Genomic DNA, 13,799 nt, shown 5'->3' with positions numbered 1-13,799 from the left:
ATTAATGTCCACCAAGGGGTTTTCCTGGAAACTCTGGCTGTAATCATTTACCTAACAACCCTGGACAGTGAGGAGGCCCCTTTCTACATTATTGTCTATTTCAGTCCAGGATTTCTGAACAGCCCTGGTGTTTGTTATGATATATGTGAAGATTTCACACAATTCTTTTAAAAGATGTATGAATGTTATTTTTTTCCATGTTCCTTTATAGATGAACTAATACTTTTTATGTTATTGCACAGATTGATTTAGAGAAATCTCCAACTGTTTCTTTGCAAATGGCCAGTTATGAGAATTGTCTTTTAAATTTATCTCTATTACTTTCACTGGAAATATCTACATGCTGATTAAGCAGTATGTGATTATCATCATCATGATTAGCTGTTTTATTGAACCAACGTTTTTCCTCTCCAGTTCAGACAGTGAGTGTGGGTCCCAGCTCCCATGTGACCAGTTGGTGTCCCCAATAGCACTGGCAGCCTGTACCCGTGTGGATTCCTGTTTCGCTCCCTGGTTTGTCCCATCATTGGGTGTGTCCTTACAACTAGCACAGCTGGAGGTTCACCTTTGCCATCACCTTGAGCAGCTGGGTACAGGTAAGCTGGAATAAACAGTACTGCATCACCAAGTTTCCTGTCTCACCAAAAATTGTCCCTAATTGTAAAAATCTGGGGAAACACTTGTTTTCTCTGCTTTTTGGTCATCTAATGTTCATTACCTAAACTACAGTTTAACAATTTGGTAACAGTTATATGCTTTGCAAAAGAATTCACGCCTCCTGAGCGTTTTCATATTTTCTCATGTTATAGCCAGAAACTTCAATGTAATTTATTGCAGTCAATATTGCAGATCAACAAACACAAAGTAGTGAATAGTTGTAAAATAAAGTTAAAATGATTGATATTTTTACAAATTTCTTTGCTTATAAAAATCAAAAATATTGGCCCAGTGTTTGTATTTTGCCTCCTTTACTCTACTAGCCTACTTAAAATCCAGTGCAGGCAGTTGCCTTCAGGCTAATTAGTACATAGAGTTCACCCGTGTGTTCTCAGTATAAATCCAGCTTTTTTGTGAAGGCATCATGGGTTAAACAGCAGAATGAGGACGAAGGAGCCCAGCAGACAGGTCAGCCATAACTTTGTGGAGAAGAGTAAAGCAGGGTTTGCTTATCAAACTAAATCTAAAGCTTTGAATGCCGCCAGGAGCTGCATGAACTAGAGAAGCAGCTAAGAGGTCCTCTGAAGCAGCTGCACAGCTCCGGTGGAGCTGTTGAACATTTGCTCCATAAATCTGACATTTAACAGCTTAAGACCTGAGAGTCTTGGTCCAAACATATGTTTTAGACACCTGAAAAAAGGCTGAAAAAATGTGTTCCTCTTTAAACAAATGTTTGATTAGTTGTAAACCTCAATAACAGGTTTGCCAGGGGAAAGATAAATATATGTTTAAAGAGAAACTGATCATTTTTAAGTATAAAAAGCCTATGTTCAGACTACAATTATTGGGCCTTAAGAGGTTAAGATGTGAAAGAAGGTTCTCTGGTCAGGTGAGACCAAAACTGAACGTTTGACCTACATGCTGCATGAAAGGTTTGGTAGAAAACTAACGCTGCACATTACGTTGAACACACCATTGCTCTGATAAACTGTAAAGGTGTTGGCGTCACGGTTTGGAAATATTTTTTCTTATCAGGAAAAAGAAAGCTGTTGTCGACAGGAAAATGCATGGAACGAAAATTGCAGCGGAAGAGGCTGCTTAACACTTGATATTGGGACAGAGGTTCACTTTAGAGCAGGACAACAACCATGAGCATACAGTCAGAGCTACAATGTTACAGTTTACACAAAAGCACATTCATTTGTCAAAATGGTCCAGTTAAAGTCCCCATCTAAATCCAAATGTGAATCAGGACTTTAAAAGCGATGTTTATAGACATTTCCCATACAACCTGACTGGGTTGTATGGGAAGTGTTCGACCCCCCCAGCCCTGGCCCACACACACACATACACACACACACACCTTGAGAGCGAGGCACATCCCTGAATTTCCTGTCCTGTTCACAAATTAAACAGATGTGCCCATTTTTCCTTTAAGAAATCTGGTCACTTAACACCATGCTGCATTGAGTAGCATTAGCTGCACTGCTTCCTGCAATACTTCTTACCTGGCTCTGGATGGGGATTGTTCACCTGAGATTCTGCACTTGTCATGGTTTCATCCTCCGATTTTTTTTATTATTATTATTATTATTATTTGCTCATAAAATCCCTCAAGGTTCTGCTTCAATGTTCTCTTATCTTTTCTTTCTGAGCACCAGACCTCTGATAACTGGACCTTCTGGTATTTTACCTGAGTGGCTAAATGAACTTTAAAACAAGTCTTAATGGCCAAACAATTTTTGTGTTGGGATGGGGGAAGTTCTGGACCCCAATTAAAAAAAAAAACATAATCCATATATATAAATATGAATATAAAGGTTTTATAAACTCAAATATTAAATGTTTTTCAACTGACTTGTTTCTCCTCCTTGTTGGCAGGCGTCGGGTGAAATATTCAGTCCCTGTATGTTCAAAGCCGATGGAAACTTACTCCAAAAGACTTGGCTATCATTTCAGTGAAAGTCAGTTCCACAAAGTGTTGACCCAAGAAAGTGATACAAATGACATACTTTATTACGTACTTATTATCTTCATGTGTAGAAAAACAACTATTATTTTCCTTTCACTTCACTGTTATGTGCTACATTGTGTTGGTCTATCACATAAATCCCAATGAAGTCTGTGGCTAAAATGTCACAAAATGTGAAAGAAGTTTAAATGTTATCAATATTTTTGCAAGGTATTGTACGTTGAAGCCTGCTGTGTGACTGGAAGGTTTTCTCTTGCCAACAACTCATCTTCTTATACAAAACTCAAATGCAGACATTGTTGGATTTCTGCATTTCCTTGTTTTTTTTCTGTTCTCCTGAAAATTAGTCAGGAACTACTGCAACTGTGGAGAATAAACATATTTGATTAGACTTGAATTAACCAAGACCCATGTTGTGTCTCAGATTATAGCCTTTCAAATTTCTGAGTGTTGATTGGTAGTTGGTTCAGTTCAATTACATTTGCATATTAATTTATTTGGAACATTCAAATAACAATTTTAGTCTGTTTGAGATTGTTTTATAGCTGAACATGTGTTTGATCATCTTTAAAGTTGAAATGTTTTTTCTTTCATGCAGTTCCATCAAGGAAACTTCATCCCTTCCTGCCAGACAGGAAGTTACCTCAAGAACAAGAGTTCATGGTGATTGGTTCTCGGGAGCCCCAGGTCTTCGTGCGTCAGTGGAACAACGGACCTCGTCGCTGTCAGGAGATGAGCTTTTCCACCCAGCTGGACTGCAAACTACTGGAGTACCGAAACCTAACCCACCTGCAGTTTCTCCAGTCCTGTGCACTGCGGGTTAGCTCAGCAAAACTCTGCTCAAATAATTCAATTGTTCAGGAAAAAAAACTCAAGGCATGTTGATTTGAAACTTTATATTTTTCTTTTTAGGGACAGGCGACAGCAATCAGCTGTCCCCAGAACACCTCATTAGCGGTTGACGTGTTTGTGGATCCCATGTTCCTCAATATTAGCCAGTATGCCATCCACACCATGGACACTGCGGTGCTCAGCTGGCAACAGGTACAGACAGTTTATGATACAAATCTCTCCTGATGGGTGAAAATGACCTCTGTCAGTCAGCCCCACTGGACTGGTACCTAAAAGATCTGACCAGTTGGATATTTATTTTATTTTGCCTCCTCTCAGAACAAGTTTTCTTGTTAAGGACGTAAAAAAAGGAGAAAAAACACATTTTATTTTGATGATTCATCTTTCTCTTTTATCTCTTTGATTATTTTGGATATTGTTTACACAATTAGGTTTTTAAAACAGAATGAAGTATAATTTAAACAGTCAGCTGCACAAAGTCAGCTCTTTAACACACGCAGGCGCAACGATACCCCAAACATGGATCTAACGCTTTCCCACAAACCTTTGTTCTGGAGGAAAATGTTGCAGACATACAACCTACATAATTTTACTGTACTCAGCATCTTTATAAAAACGTTCTTAGGACCTCGTGCATCACAATTATGTTGCTGTGGTTCACAAATAAACCTGCAGATATACCAAACCCTTGTTTCGTATCACCTCACTGGACGTGCTCTCATAAGAAGTTTTATACTCCTCTGATTTACCAGTGAATCAGACGCGTTATCTGCTGCGTTTGTTTTGAAACTTGCTTTGTTGGAGCCAAACTGCAGATGTACCCGACACATTGGACACACACATTTATACTGCCCTTCTGCGAACCAGGGCCCTATGCATTCTAACAGGGACTTGAAAGAGAAACGGTGTTAACTTTTATTTAGAAGTTGAGGAACTTAAAATCACATAAATGTAATGTCCTTCCATGCAGCTCCCAGACTGTCTGTCTGTTGGGAATCTTTTGCCACTCAATGGCAGATAAGAAAAACGTAGTTGGTATTTGGGCTTCTTTAATTTGCCTCTTTTTATTTTTAATTCCAAAGATCACGGTTCCTAGATCTAAGAAACCACTGATTATCAGATGTAAAAGAGTCATTTTCTTGAGACGCGATGGTTGAAAGTTACGTCTCTCATTGTTGGACAAGGACGTTTATATATCAACTGATCAATGAATCACTGATATGGTTCTTTAGGTTTAAAGTTCAATTTCAACTATATACTTTCTACATTTAGATAATGTTGTCCTTCGGAGAATTATGGAGAGGTTTGGATATTGCCTCAAACTGTTTTGTAAGGCTTGTATGTAACAACTCCTACTGAGAGGCAGCATTAGAAATCATTCAAAATGTGCACAATCACAGAATACGTTAAAAGCTCTTTTGTCCCAGATGAAATATGAGTTAATTTGAGAAACGGAGCAGATTCCATGAAACTGATTCGGGTTGTACGCCAGCAGTAATACGATTTTCAGAAGGGAATTGCCTTTCTGTTTGGTGTAAATTGTGACTAAGAGGATACCAGTGTTTGGTCCTCATCATTTCCCAGATCTCAGCTCTCAGCACTGTTTCTGGTAGCCAGGACATTTGTGTGAAGTGATGCCCATGAAAACATGGTAAAACTTGAGTGGTGACACCTGCCAAGACTTCATCTGGGCCTAGCTCCCCACCCAGATGTTTATTCTCTGTACGCACTTCCATAGACACACACGCTGGCTTTAGATCCAGTATCATGGCTCTGCTTTGCTTAGCTGTGCTGACTCATATACTGGCCTCTGGAGACACGAGGTTCTCTCATGATTTTACATGCGTGCAGGAACTCAGTGCCAGGTGAAAAAAAAAATAGCTGATGTTTTTCTAAAAACAGCTGTGGTCTTTTACCTGTGGAAAATAAAATTAAACAAGCTGTATAAAAATACGCCATGAAATGATTGTTCTGGCTTGAAGTTTATTACCTTGGTTTTCACTCAGTGACATCACTGAAGCTTGACTGACTGTTTACTGATTTGTCAAGTTTGGTCTGTGGCGTCATCATAGCACAAGTCATTGTTCCCTATTCCTGCTGCTTATTTTAGTCATAAATAAAACTTAAGACTGCTAAAGTGAAAGGCCATTTAGGGCTCCTTTTTGAGTTAGTGGGAAATGCTGCAACTTACTATTTTTGTGGAAACAAATGTTGGCCTTCAGGAGTGGCGTTCAATCCCAGTCCCCACCGATCCCTTATGCTTTGGTCTCAGCTGTAAAAAAAGATGAAGCTGGTTTTCTTGTCTCAGCTGATCTAACGGCAGGATTTCTATCCACTGCATTAACGCTAGCTTTAAAGTGCTAAATGAAAATTAGTGTCTTTGCTTATTTTACTAATGGAAATTTATTTTTTGTGAAGGAATCTTGTTGTGGTGAGAAAATATTGTATATTGTATAAAGCTAAACACAAACTTGTCTGCTCAGCGTTAATTGAAAATAAATGTTTGATTTAGTAGTATGACAGCATTTTATTCAGCAGTATTCAGAGATGTTAAAAGGCTCTGTTCTTCTGTCACCAACATACATTTTTTGTAATAATTCTCTAGTTTCATTGGGTCAAGGCTAACAGGCAGGCCTGTTGTGGAGTGACCTGCAGGGCCAGCGCTGAAACAAAGCAGAGTCCTCAATTAAAATTGTACGGCAACCTTACAACCCAGGCATAGTCATAACAGACCACTACAAACAGAACAGATGGACTCCTTCCAGGAGGATTGCAATAAATAGTAATAAAGCACTTTTTATTATCCTGACATAGTTACTTAGCAATGTGCCATAGTAATATCTGCAATATGCTGCTCTTGTTTCTAAAATAAAATCAATTTCCATCATTTTGCACAAGGCTAATTGTTGTTATCAACATCAATTTCCTATTCACACCATATCATCAGTGCACAAGGCTGACCTGTGTCATTACTGGAACCTTCCTCACTCAGTTGGAGCTTAATTAGGTCCAGAGGTTTTGTAAAAATGACAGTTTTAAAAAAACTTTCTTTTCTGTGTTATTTGCTTCATCTCCTTCCACTCAGTGGCCTCATGTGGCCCCAACCCTCAGGCCCCTGCCTCCATTTTCACCATTTGTCCCAAGTGCCCTTCTCAGGCTTTGCTCCCTTCAGTTCCTAACTCAAGGGAAGTGGCTTTGGTGGAAAGCCACACAATAGTCCAGCAGTATTTCCACAATGTGCTTTCTCACAGAACGGTCTCGGGCTGCTCCATTTCCAAGTGAGACAAAAGAAATTTCTTCCCCATAATTTTAAGAATGTATTTTATTTTTTTCTGTTCTTTCCATGGTTCAGTAACTCTGTTTTTCTTTGCAACTGCAAAGAAAATAACGCAGATATCAAGTTCCTGCCTGCAGCAGACATGTGTACCACTTGGACCGTTTTTAGAAGAGCACATCAGCGTTTGTAGATCAGAATCTGGTTCAGTTTCTCGTTTACAATATTACTGTAACATCCTCTGCGTCCCATTTTATTTGCATTTTGTCTTGTATGGCAGCCATTATTTATAATCACTTTTCCAGACATTTTACGGTACCTTAGCCTTTTTATAAGGGCCTTACAGCTATGGGTTGGAGTCTGGAAGGATTAGAGGAAGGGGTACTTTGATGCCTGGTAGGGCATTGTCTGACGAAGAAGCTGTCATCTTGTGCTCTTTTACTAGATTTATGAGCTAAGTGTTTAAATTTCTTTGTATTAGTGTTTATCTCCTTTAAGCCTCTACATACTTAAAGAGTGAGTGTGATTATAAAAAAAAAGCTTTCTGATAAGTGTATCACATTAGCTTGTGAATCAGAGCAGTAAGACGATACGGTCTGAGAGTGGGCTTAGCAATGGCATCTTAAGATGGCTGCAGGAAGTTTGTAAATCGCAGTGTCACATTCAACAAGGGGCACAGATAGTGTTCCACTATAAAACTGCAAATGCCTTTAAACTGGTTGCTGCAGCTGTCCCATCTATATTTTACTCTTTAACTCTCATATACACACACACACACACACACACACGCATCTATCATCACTTGTTCTTTAAGTGGTGTAAACTTTCCCATCCGTTTTCAATCTAATCAACCACCCCGGGATCCCGAACGTGCTTGGCAGTCAGACTCTGAGATTTTACTGCCAGCCTTTTTTAACCATCACTGCCCTTCCTCTTCAGCAAAGTACTAGCCAGGTTTCTGTATTGTTTGTTAGCATATTTTAGTAATTATTGAGAAGCTGCATGAGCCGCATTTGTGTGTGTGTGTCAAGAGCTGAACAGTGGGTGTGCAACAGAGACCCCATCAGGTCACTTGAGCCTTGAGAAGGAGCTCAAATAAATCTTGTATCATATTAACAGCTACAATCGAACTCATGTGCACCCTGTATTGTTTTGTGTTCTCTAGTGCAGGAGAGTTGACACTTACTGTCCTTTTACATCTGCCTCTTGATTGCAATACAGTGAGTTGTCCTTTTTTCCATGCCAGGTAACATACTTTTAAGGCAGACCGCTTTCTGTAAGATATGTTTCATGGAAGCAGTGACCTGGGAGAGCTGGGCACCATGACCCTATTTTCTCCTAACAAATACACTTTATTAATGGTTGTTAGTTACCAGCAGAATAACCTTCAGCCAGCAGTAGATCCAGAAGAGCTTTACTTTGAAACCTATGCTTGCACTAGACAGGAAGTTCACATTACACATCGAACAAAGTAACAGATTGAAGTTCATAGGACTTTAGCTACAAAGTCCAATTTATTTTGTATTAATAGCTATGTTTACATGCACAAAATGTTACAATTGGATTGAAATATATTCGGATTAAAGGACAAAAAATAATAGGATTGTATCGTTTATATGGGCACACAATCAATCAATCAGATCATAATGTGTGTGTTTATGCACCTGGCTTTATTCAGAATAGAACCACTCTGACACACGCAGTTATCAGACTTCCCTAAATAAAAAAAAATAAAAAAACAGAATTATTTCCATCTTTGCTGAAAAACAAAGCAGTATTGTACATTTGTCCATTTGTCTTCCGAGGGCCAGGCTGGACTTGCACCAGGTTCTAGTTACGGTTGAAATGTTACTGAATAAATAATAATTTTGAGCTCTTTAAATGTTTCGAGTAGAAAGGTTGCATCTGGAACACAGACAGTTTTGCTTCCCGATGTATTTCCGCCACTGAACAACGTGGAAATAAGTAAGGCTTATGTCAGGCACAACTGCACACTCAGGTTATTTTGCCACATTTAGAATAACTTGATCCTGACAAGCGTTTACATACACGCTGATCGGATTATAAATTGACATAAACCACCCCTCTTTCGGATTACAATTTCATTCTGATTGAGCTTAATCTGATCATCATATTCCGATTGGCTTGTTTGCATGATGCATTTTTATTCCGATCGGTCCTCTATTCCGGTTACTTTTGTCCATGTAAATGTAGCTATTGTAAAGTGGAAGCAACATGTACATACAGTATAAAAATCTGAAAATTCATCTATATTTGACCACTGCAGTTACATTGTGCATTGACTCAGGAGGCAATGCGGTTATATATAAGTCTTCAAGGATATGTTTCTACCAGTTTTTGCACATCTAGAGATCTGATGGACATTTTTCGCGCACAGTCTGATTTTTATGGGGAGCATCTGTGATCATCGTTTTTCAAGTCTTGCTGGAGATTCTCAGTTGGACTTTTTGGACCATTCCAAACATACATGCAAATTTTAATCTCAGCTCTGACTGTATATTTAGTGTTGCCACTGCTGGTAGGTGAACCTCCGCCCCAGTCTCTAGTGATTTGTGTCCTTTAAAACTTTTTCTTACAGTGTCTCCTTTTATTTAGCTCCATCCTTCTTCCTGCCAAAGCATTTTGCATGTAGGCTTGTGACTAAATGTAAAACATTTAAAGGATATGATTACCTTTGCAATATACAACCAGTCTTTATGTTTTTGATTATTCTTGTTTCTGTCGTCTTTCCTTCACATCATGTAGAGCAAGCCACACTCCAACCTATCCCACATATCTTTTTCTTTTTCTCAGAATGGGAACCAAGATGCGGAGGAGCTGCTCTACAGTCACTACGTGATCTGCAATGACACAAATGAGATCCTGCGCTTTGGTCAGGTGGACACAGATGAGAATGTACTGCTGGCCAGCCTCCACAGCCACCAGTACAGCTGGAGATCCCACAAGTCAGCTCAGGTAGAGCGCACATTCACATTCACATGGGTAGCCCAGAAGTTGGCAGATAGTCTCTAGAGCAAAAGTGGCCAAACAGTGGATCGGTTGATGTAACTGTAATAAGGAGAGCTGGACAGCAGACATGTGTAAAACATCCTCCCTGGTTAAAGAAGTTGAACGCAGGTGGAATTAAATTTTTTTTTTTCAGAACAAAATATCCCACAACCACACAGGGCATTTAAAATGAGAACCATGCCAAATTAGCCAGGTCACTGTGAGCCACACATGAGGCAGAGCCGCACGTTCTCCTCCTCTGTTCTAGAGGACGGGAGATATCTGATGGATTTTCTGTTTTGGTTGCTTTTTTAGCAAGACTGTACAGCCTTAACGATAATCTACGATGCAAATGAAATCCAGACTTTTTATGTGTCGTAGAAAACTTGTTGAAATTGCCCCCCTTGATTTTGAAATCCTTTTTGATGGCATAAGACTGCTTTCCTTAACAACTGAACCAATTCTATAAGCATACGTGGATCCATTTATGGATCTATTGTGTGACAGAATTTAGATGGCACAGAAACAAGAAGTGCAAAGACAATAGAAGATTTCTAACAGCATGGATATACAAACATGTACAAAAACTTTCTGTGCCACATTCATTTGCATGTGTTGAATGGCACACAGGAATTTGTTCGCGTTGAACAGAGCCCTGAAAATGTTGTCCTCAGAGGTTCAAACACACACACACACACACACACACACACCTTCATGGGTGCACAGCAGCTATCGGAGTGTTCCTGTCAGCGTTCTCAGACAGTTCCCTGACAGCATTGTTAAAGAAGATTGATTATATTTAACCCTTTGTGGTTTTGAGGTTGAGTGGAGGGTGGGCTGGTGATCTGTGGCATGTGTGCGCAGTGTGTGTGTGTGTGTGTGTGTGTGTGTGTGTGTGTGTGTGTGTGTGTGTGTGTGTGTGTGTGTGTGTGTGTGTGTTTGTGTGTGTGTGTATGGTGCGCACATGTTCCAGGACCCCCATGTGTTCCACAATGAGTGTGAGAAAGTCATGCTTGAGAAAAGACATGGCCATAATTGCTCACAGTAAGTCAATAAGTCAAGTTGTATTAATCATCGACCATGGTTAATCTGTGCTCTTACCTCACTCTCACTCACACACACTCTGTGAGTGGCAATCTGGCATATCGACACAGCGAATACCACATCTCATTTTAGCGGTGAAGCAAAATGACCTCTGCGTTTTCAAGGATGTTTTGGATGAAAGATTGTCCAAGCGAGCCAAATGTCATCATGGATGAAGAATGTGATTCCAGGCTGGTTCTGTCATCTGTTATTCCATCATCTGTTTGTGCAATATAAAATGTGTGTTCTTAAGATGGACATGATTTGTGAAACTAGATAAAATAAGCAACAATGATGTTGCCAGAACAGCTTAGCTAACTTTAAGCTTGGTGATAAAAACCCAGCCAACGTGTCCGCCTCAGCAAATTGTAGCAAACACTCCTAATTACATTTTGGGGTTAGAAAAATAGTGACACAGATAAGAGTTAGGGTTTTATTTCTTTAATGGTTACATGGTCCTGCAAAGTGTTGTTGGAGCCCATAAAAATCCATTTTCAGGTGGAATTTTAAACGCTTGGGCTGTTAGCTGAAGTCCCATGATGCTGTGGAGTATCGAAAACAAATCTGATCCCTCCGCAGCGTTATTCCTCTGTCGTTCACACCCTAAGCTCCTCTCTTTCTATATGTGGGTCTGCTGTGTACTTTAATACAAAATATCTGTACCCTCTGACCTCTTGGCTGTTTCACAGTTATGGTTTATTTACCTGTATATTTTCCTATGTTTTTTTAATTCACTTCAGTCTGTTCTGTATTTCCCTTACATACGACTCAGGAGCCATGTGTTGGCTGGTATCTGGTCTAATACGCTGGACGTCGATTATCTATGTTGAATGTAATTTCAGACTCCCCAGACAGTGCCAGCCACATTCCATGTCGTATAAATGATGATAAATTATATCAAAACAGTCCTATTTTTCTGTCTTAGTGTTTGTCCAGCCAGGAGACCAATGCTGCCATTTTCAGGTTGTCAGACTTTCATTCAAACTACAGCCAAGTCATGTTCCCATCCACTTTTTCTCATACTTTTATTCCCTCCTCATCTCCCAGTATTGTAACCCTTCCAAGCCCATCGGTAAGCACTTTGCTGCTTGGGACCCATGGTGCAGTTACCTCACTCATGCGCTCATGTTGCACTTAGTACCGACTATTATTTGTAGCCATGCACTGTAGGAACCTACCAGCTACAGGTCAGAACTAATTTCAGAGCTCACTCCTAGGTTAACACTCATCGCTGTAAAAGGATGCTGGCTTTTTTCCCCTGACACACCAGTTCAGTGAGATCAGTAGACCTGGACATTCTCTTACATCCACGCTAGTTTTGGGTCTCGCTTGGCCAATTTACCCCTCCAGCTTAGTTCTGTCCAGTAACCACACACACATTTCTTGCATTGTTCATGTCTTTTTCTGCTTCCTGTAGCAAAGCCATGTACTCTGGGGTTTTATAGCCATTCTGGCTGAGCTCACTGGCCCTTGTCTGTCTTTGTCCTGGACCTTTGCCTTTCACCATCTAGTATTCACGGGCGTACTGCTCAGTTGAGTGTTAGTTTTCCACACTTTTTTACTTTTGGTTGTTTGGTACCCAACTTTTTCAAAATGGTGCCACTTATCAATTTGCACCTTCAGGGGTATGTTTTGTTGTTGCTTTAACACGCTCCCACATGACTGAACATCCCCTACTCCATGATGGACTTTGTACCTTTCCATCAGGAAACAGTAATATATGCAAAACACAACGTTTTCAAAATGTGATATCCAATAAATTAGATTATATGGAACATTTCAGTATTTTTATGTTTGTCACCTTATTATTTAAAATGTTTTGCTATAAAGAAAAATTAACTGCGATACAATGGTTTAGGTAGATGGATGCATTTTATTTACTTAAAGTAGTTCTGGTTTGACTCTTTCCTTTCTGCTCAGTAAAGCATGGCCCAGATTTCTATCCTCACAACTCCAAATTATTTTTTGTGCCATGGCGTTTAAATGTCGGTACTTTTTATTTATCCCGCTCTACCTGTTGACCACCCCCCTCCCCCACCCCATTCCCATGAATGCAGGCTTACATGTATACTTTGAAGTACAGTTGCTTCATGACGTTTAAAGTCACTGTCTATAAAGTCTGGTGCTGCATGGAGGGGCCGAACATCAGCGTGTCTTTATGGATCTGGTATGATGCAAGCGTCCCAGCTGATTTCTCCCACAGGCGGTCACTCACTCGCACAAGCCAAAGCTACTAATTTGCTGTTGTAAAGTTATCTGTCCCTGCTTTTCACTTGAGCTCCCTGGAGAACTCACTGGACATGAGATCATCTTGAAGGGAGGCAGATGGGTCAAAAAAGAAAAGCAAGAAAAATATGAGAAATTTGAAGAAGAAAAAAAAGGGTTTCATAAAATTCTCAAGAGGGACATTGTGCAGCTTTACTTGAGAAAAACAAGGCTATTAAAAGGGGAAACGGGGGCAAAGACTCCATGAGCCATGCGCTTAACACTCACGAATGGGCTTAGAGACCTTGAAAGTGGGAACAAGACCTCTTATTTTTTTTTTTCATTTTCTTTTGCTGGTTCAACAGCTCCTAACATCAACAAGTCATCAAGGAATTAAACATTGGTACATTTAATTGCATCGTTTTCAGCACATCTAACCTTCTATTGATAAATGTGTGTGCTTGTTTTCAAGTGTGACAAACGTACATGAACAGTATATTTGTGTGTTGAAGTTGCCTATAACATGTTTTATGTGTGTGTAGATATCTGTGCAGCACTTTGGTCAGCTGTGCTGTTTTTAAAGTGCTTATAAATAAAGTTGACCTGGCTTGGCATGTGTAATCCTGACCTGTCTAACCAATGTGCTCTTCCCATGATGCTGACATACTTTTGGATATCTGTCACTCCTTGACAGAACATTTAAATGTTTTTGCCCTGAAATTTAAACTTCAGTTCAGGTCACCCTGC

At 39.8% G+C, this 13,799-nt stretch overlaps 1 protein-coding gene across 1 annotated transcript in view; it reads left to right on the top strand.

The window, feature by feature from the left end:
* Positions 1 to 414: 414 nt before the first annotated feature.
* LOC118558649 (vacuolar protein sorting-associated protein 13B-like) overlaps positions 415 to 13,799 on the top strand; it is a gene marked incomplete at its 5' end in the record, with an annotated part of 59,089 nt that continues 45,704 nt past the window's right edge. Inside the window, 4 exon segments of the mRNA XM_036129102.1 lie at positions 415 to 596; positions 3,228 to 3,448; positions 3,542 to 3,673; positions 9,570 to 9,731. Coding sequence (XP_035984995.1) covers positions 415 to 596; positions 3,228 to 3,448; positions 3,542 to 3,673; positions 9,570 to 9,731 — 697 coding nt within the window.

Source organism: Fundulus heteroclitus, chromosome 3 (genome assembly GCF_011125445.2).
Source record: "Fundulus heteroclitus isolate FHET01 chromosome 3, MU-UCD_Fhet_4.1, whole genome shotgun sequence".
NCBI lineage: Eukaryota > Metazoa > Chordata > Actinopteri > Cyprinodontiformes > Fundulidae > Fundulus > Fundulus heteroclitus.
Note: the sequence above shows the minus strand (reverse complement) of the source record. Positions and strands in the feature narration are given on the sequence as shown.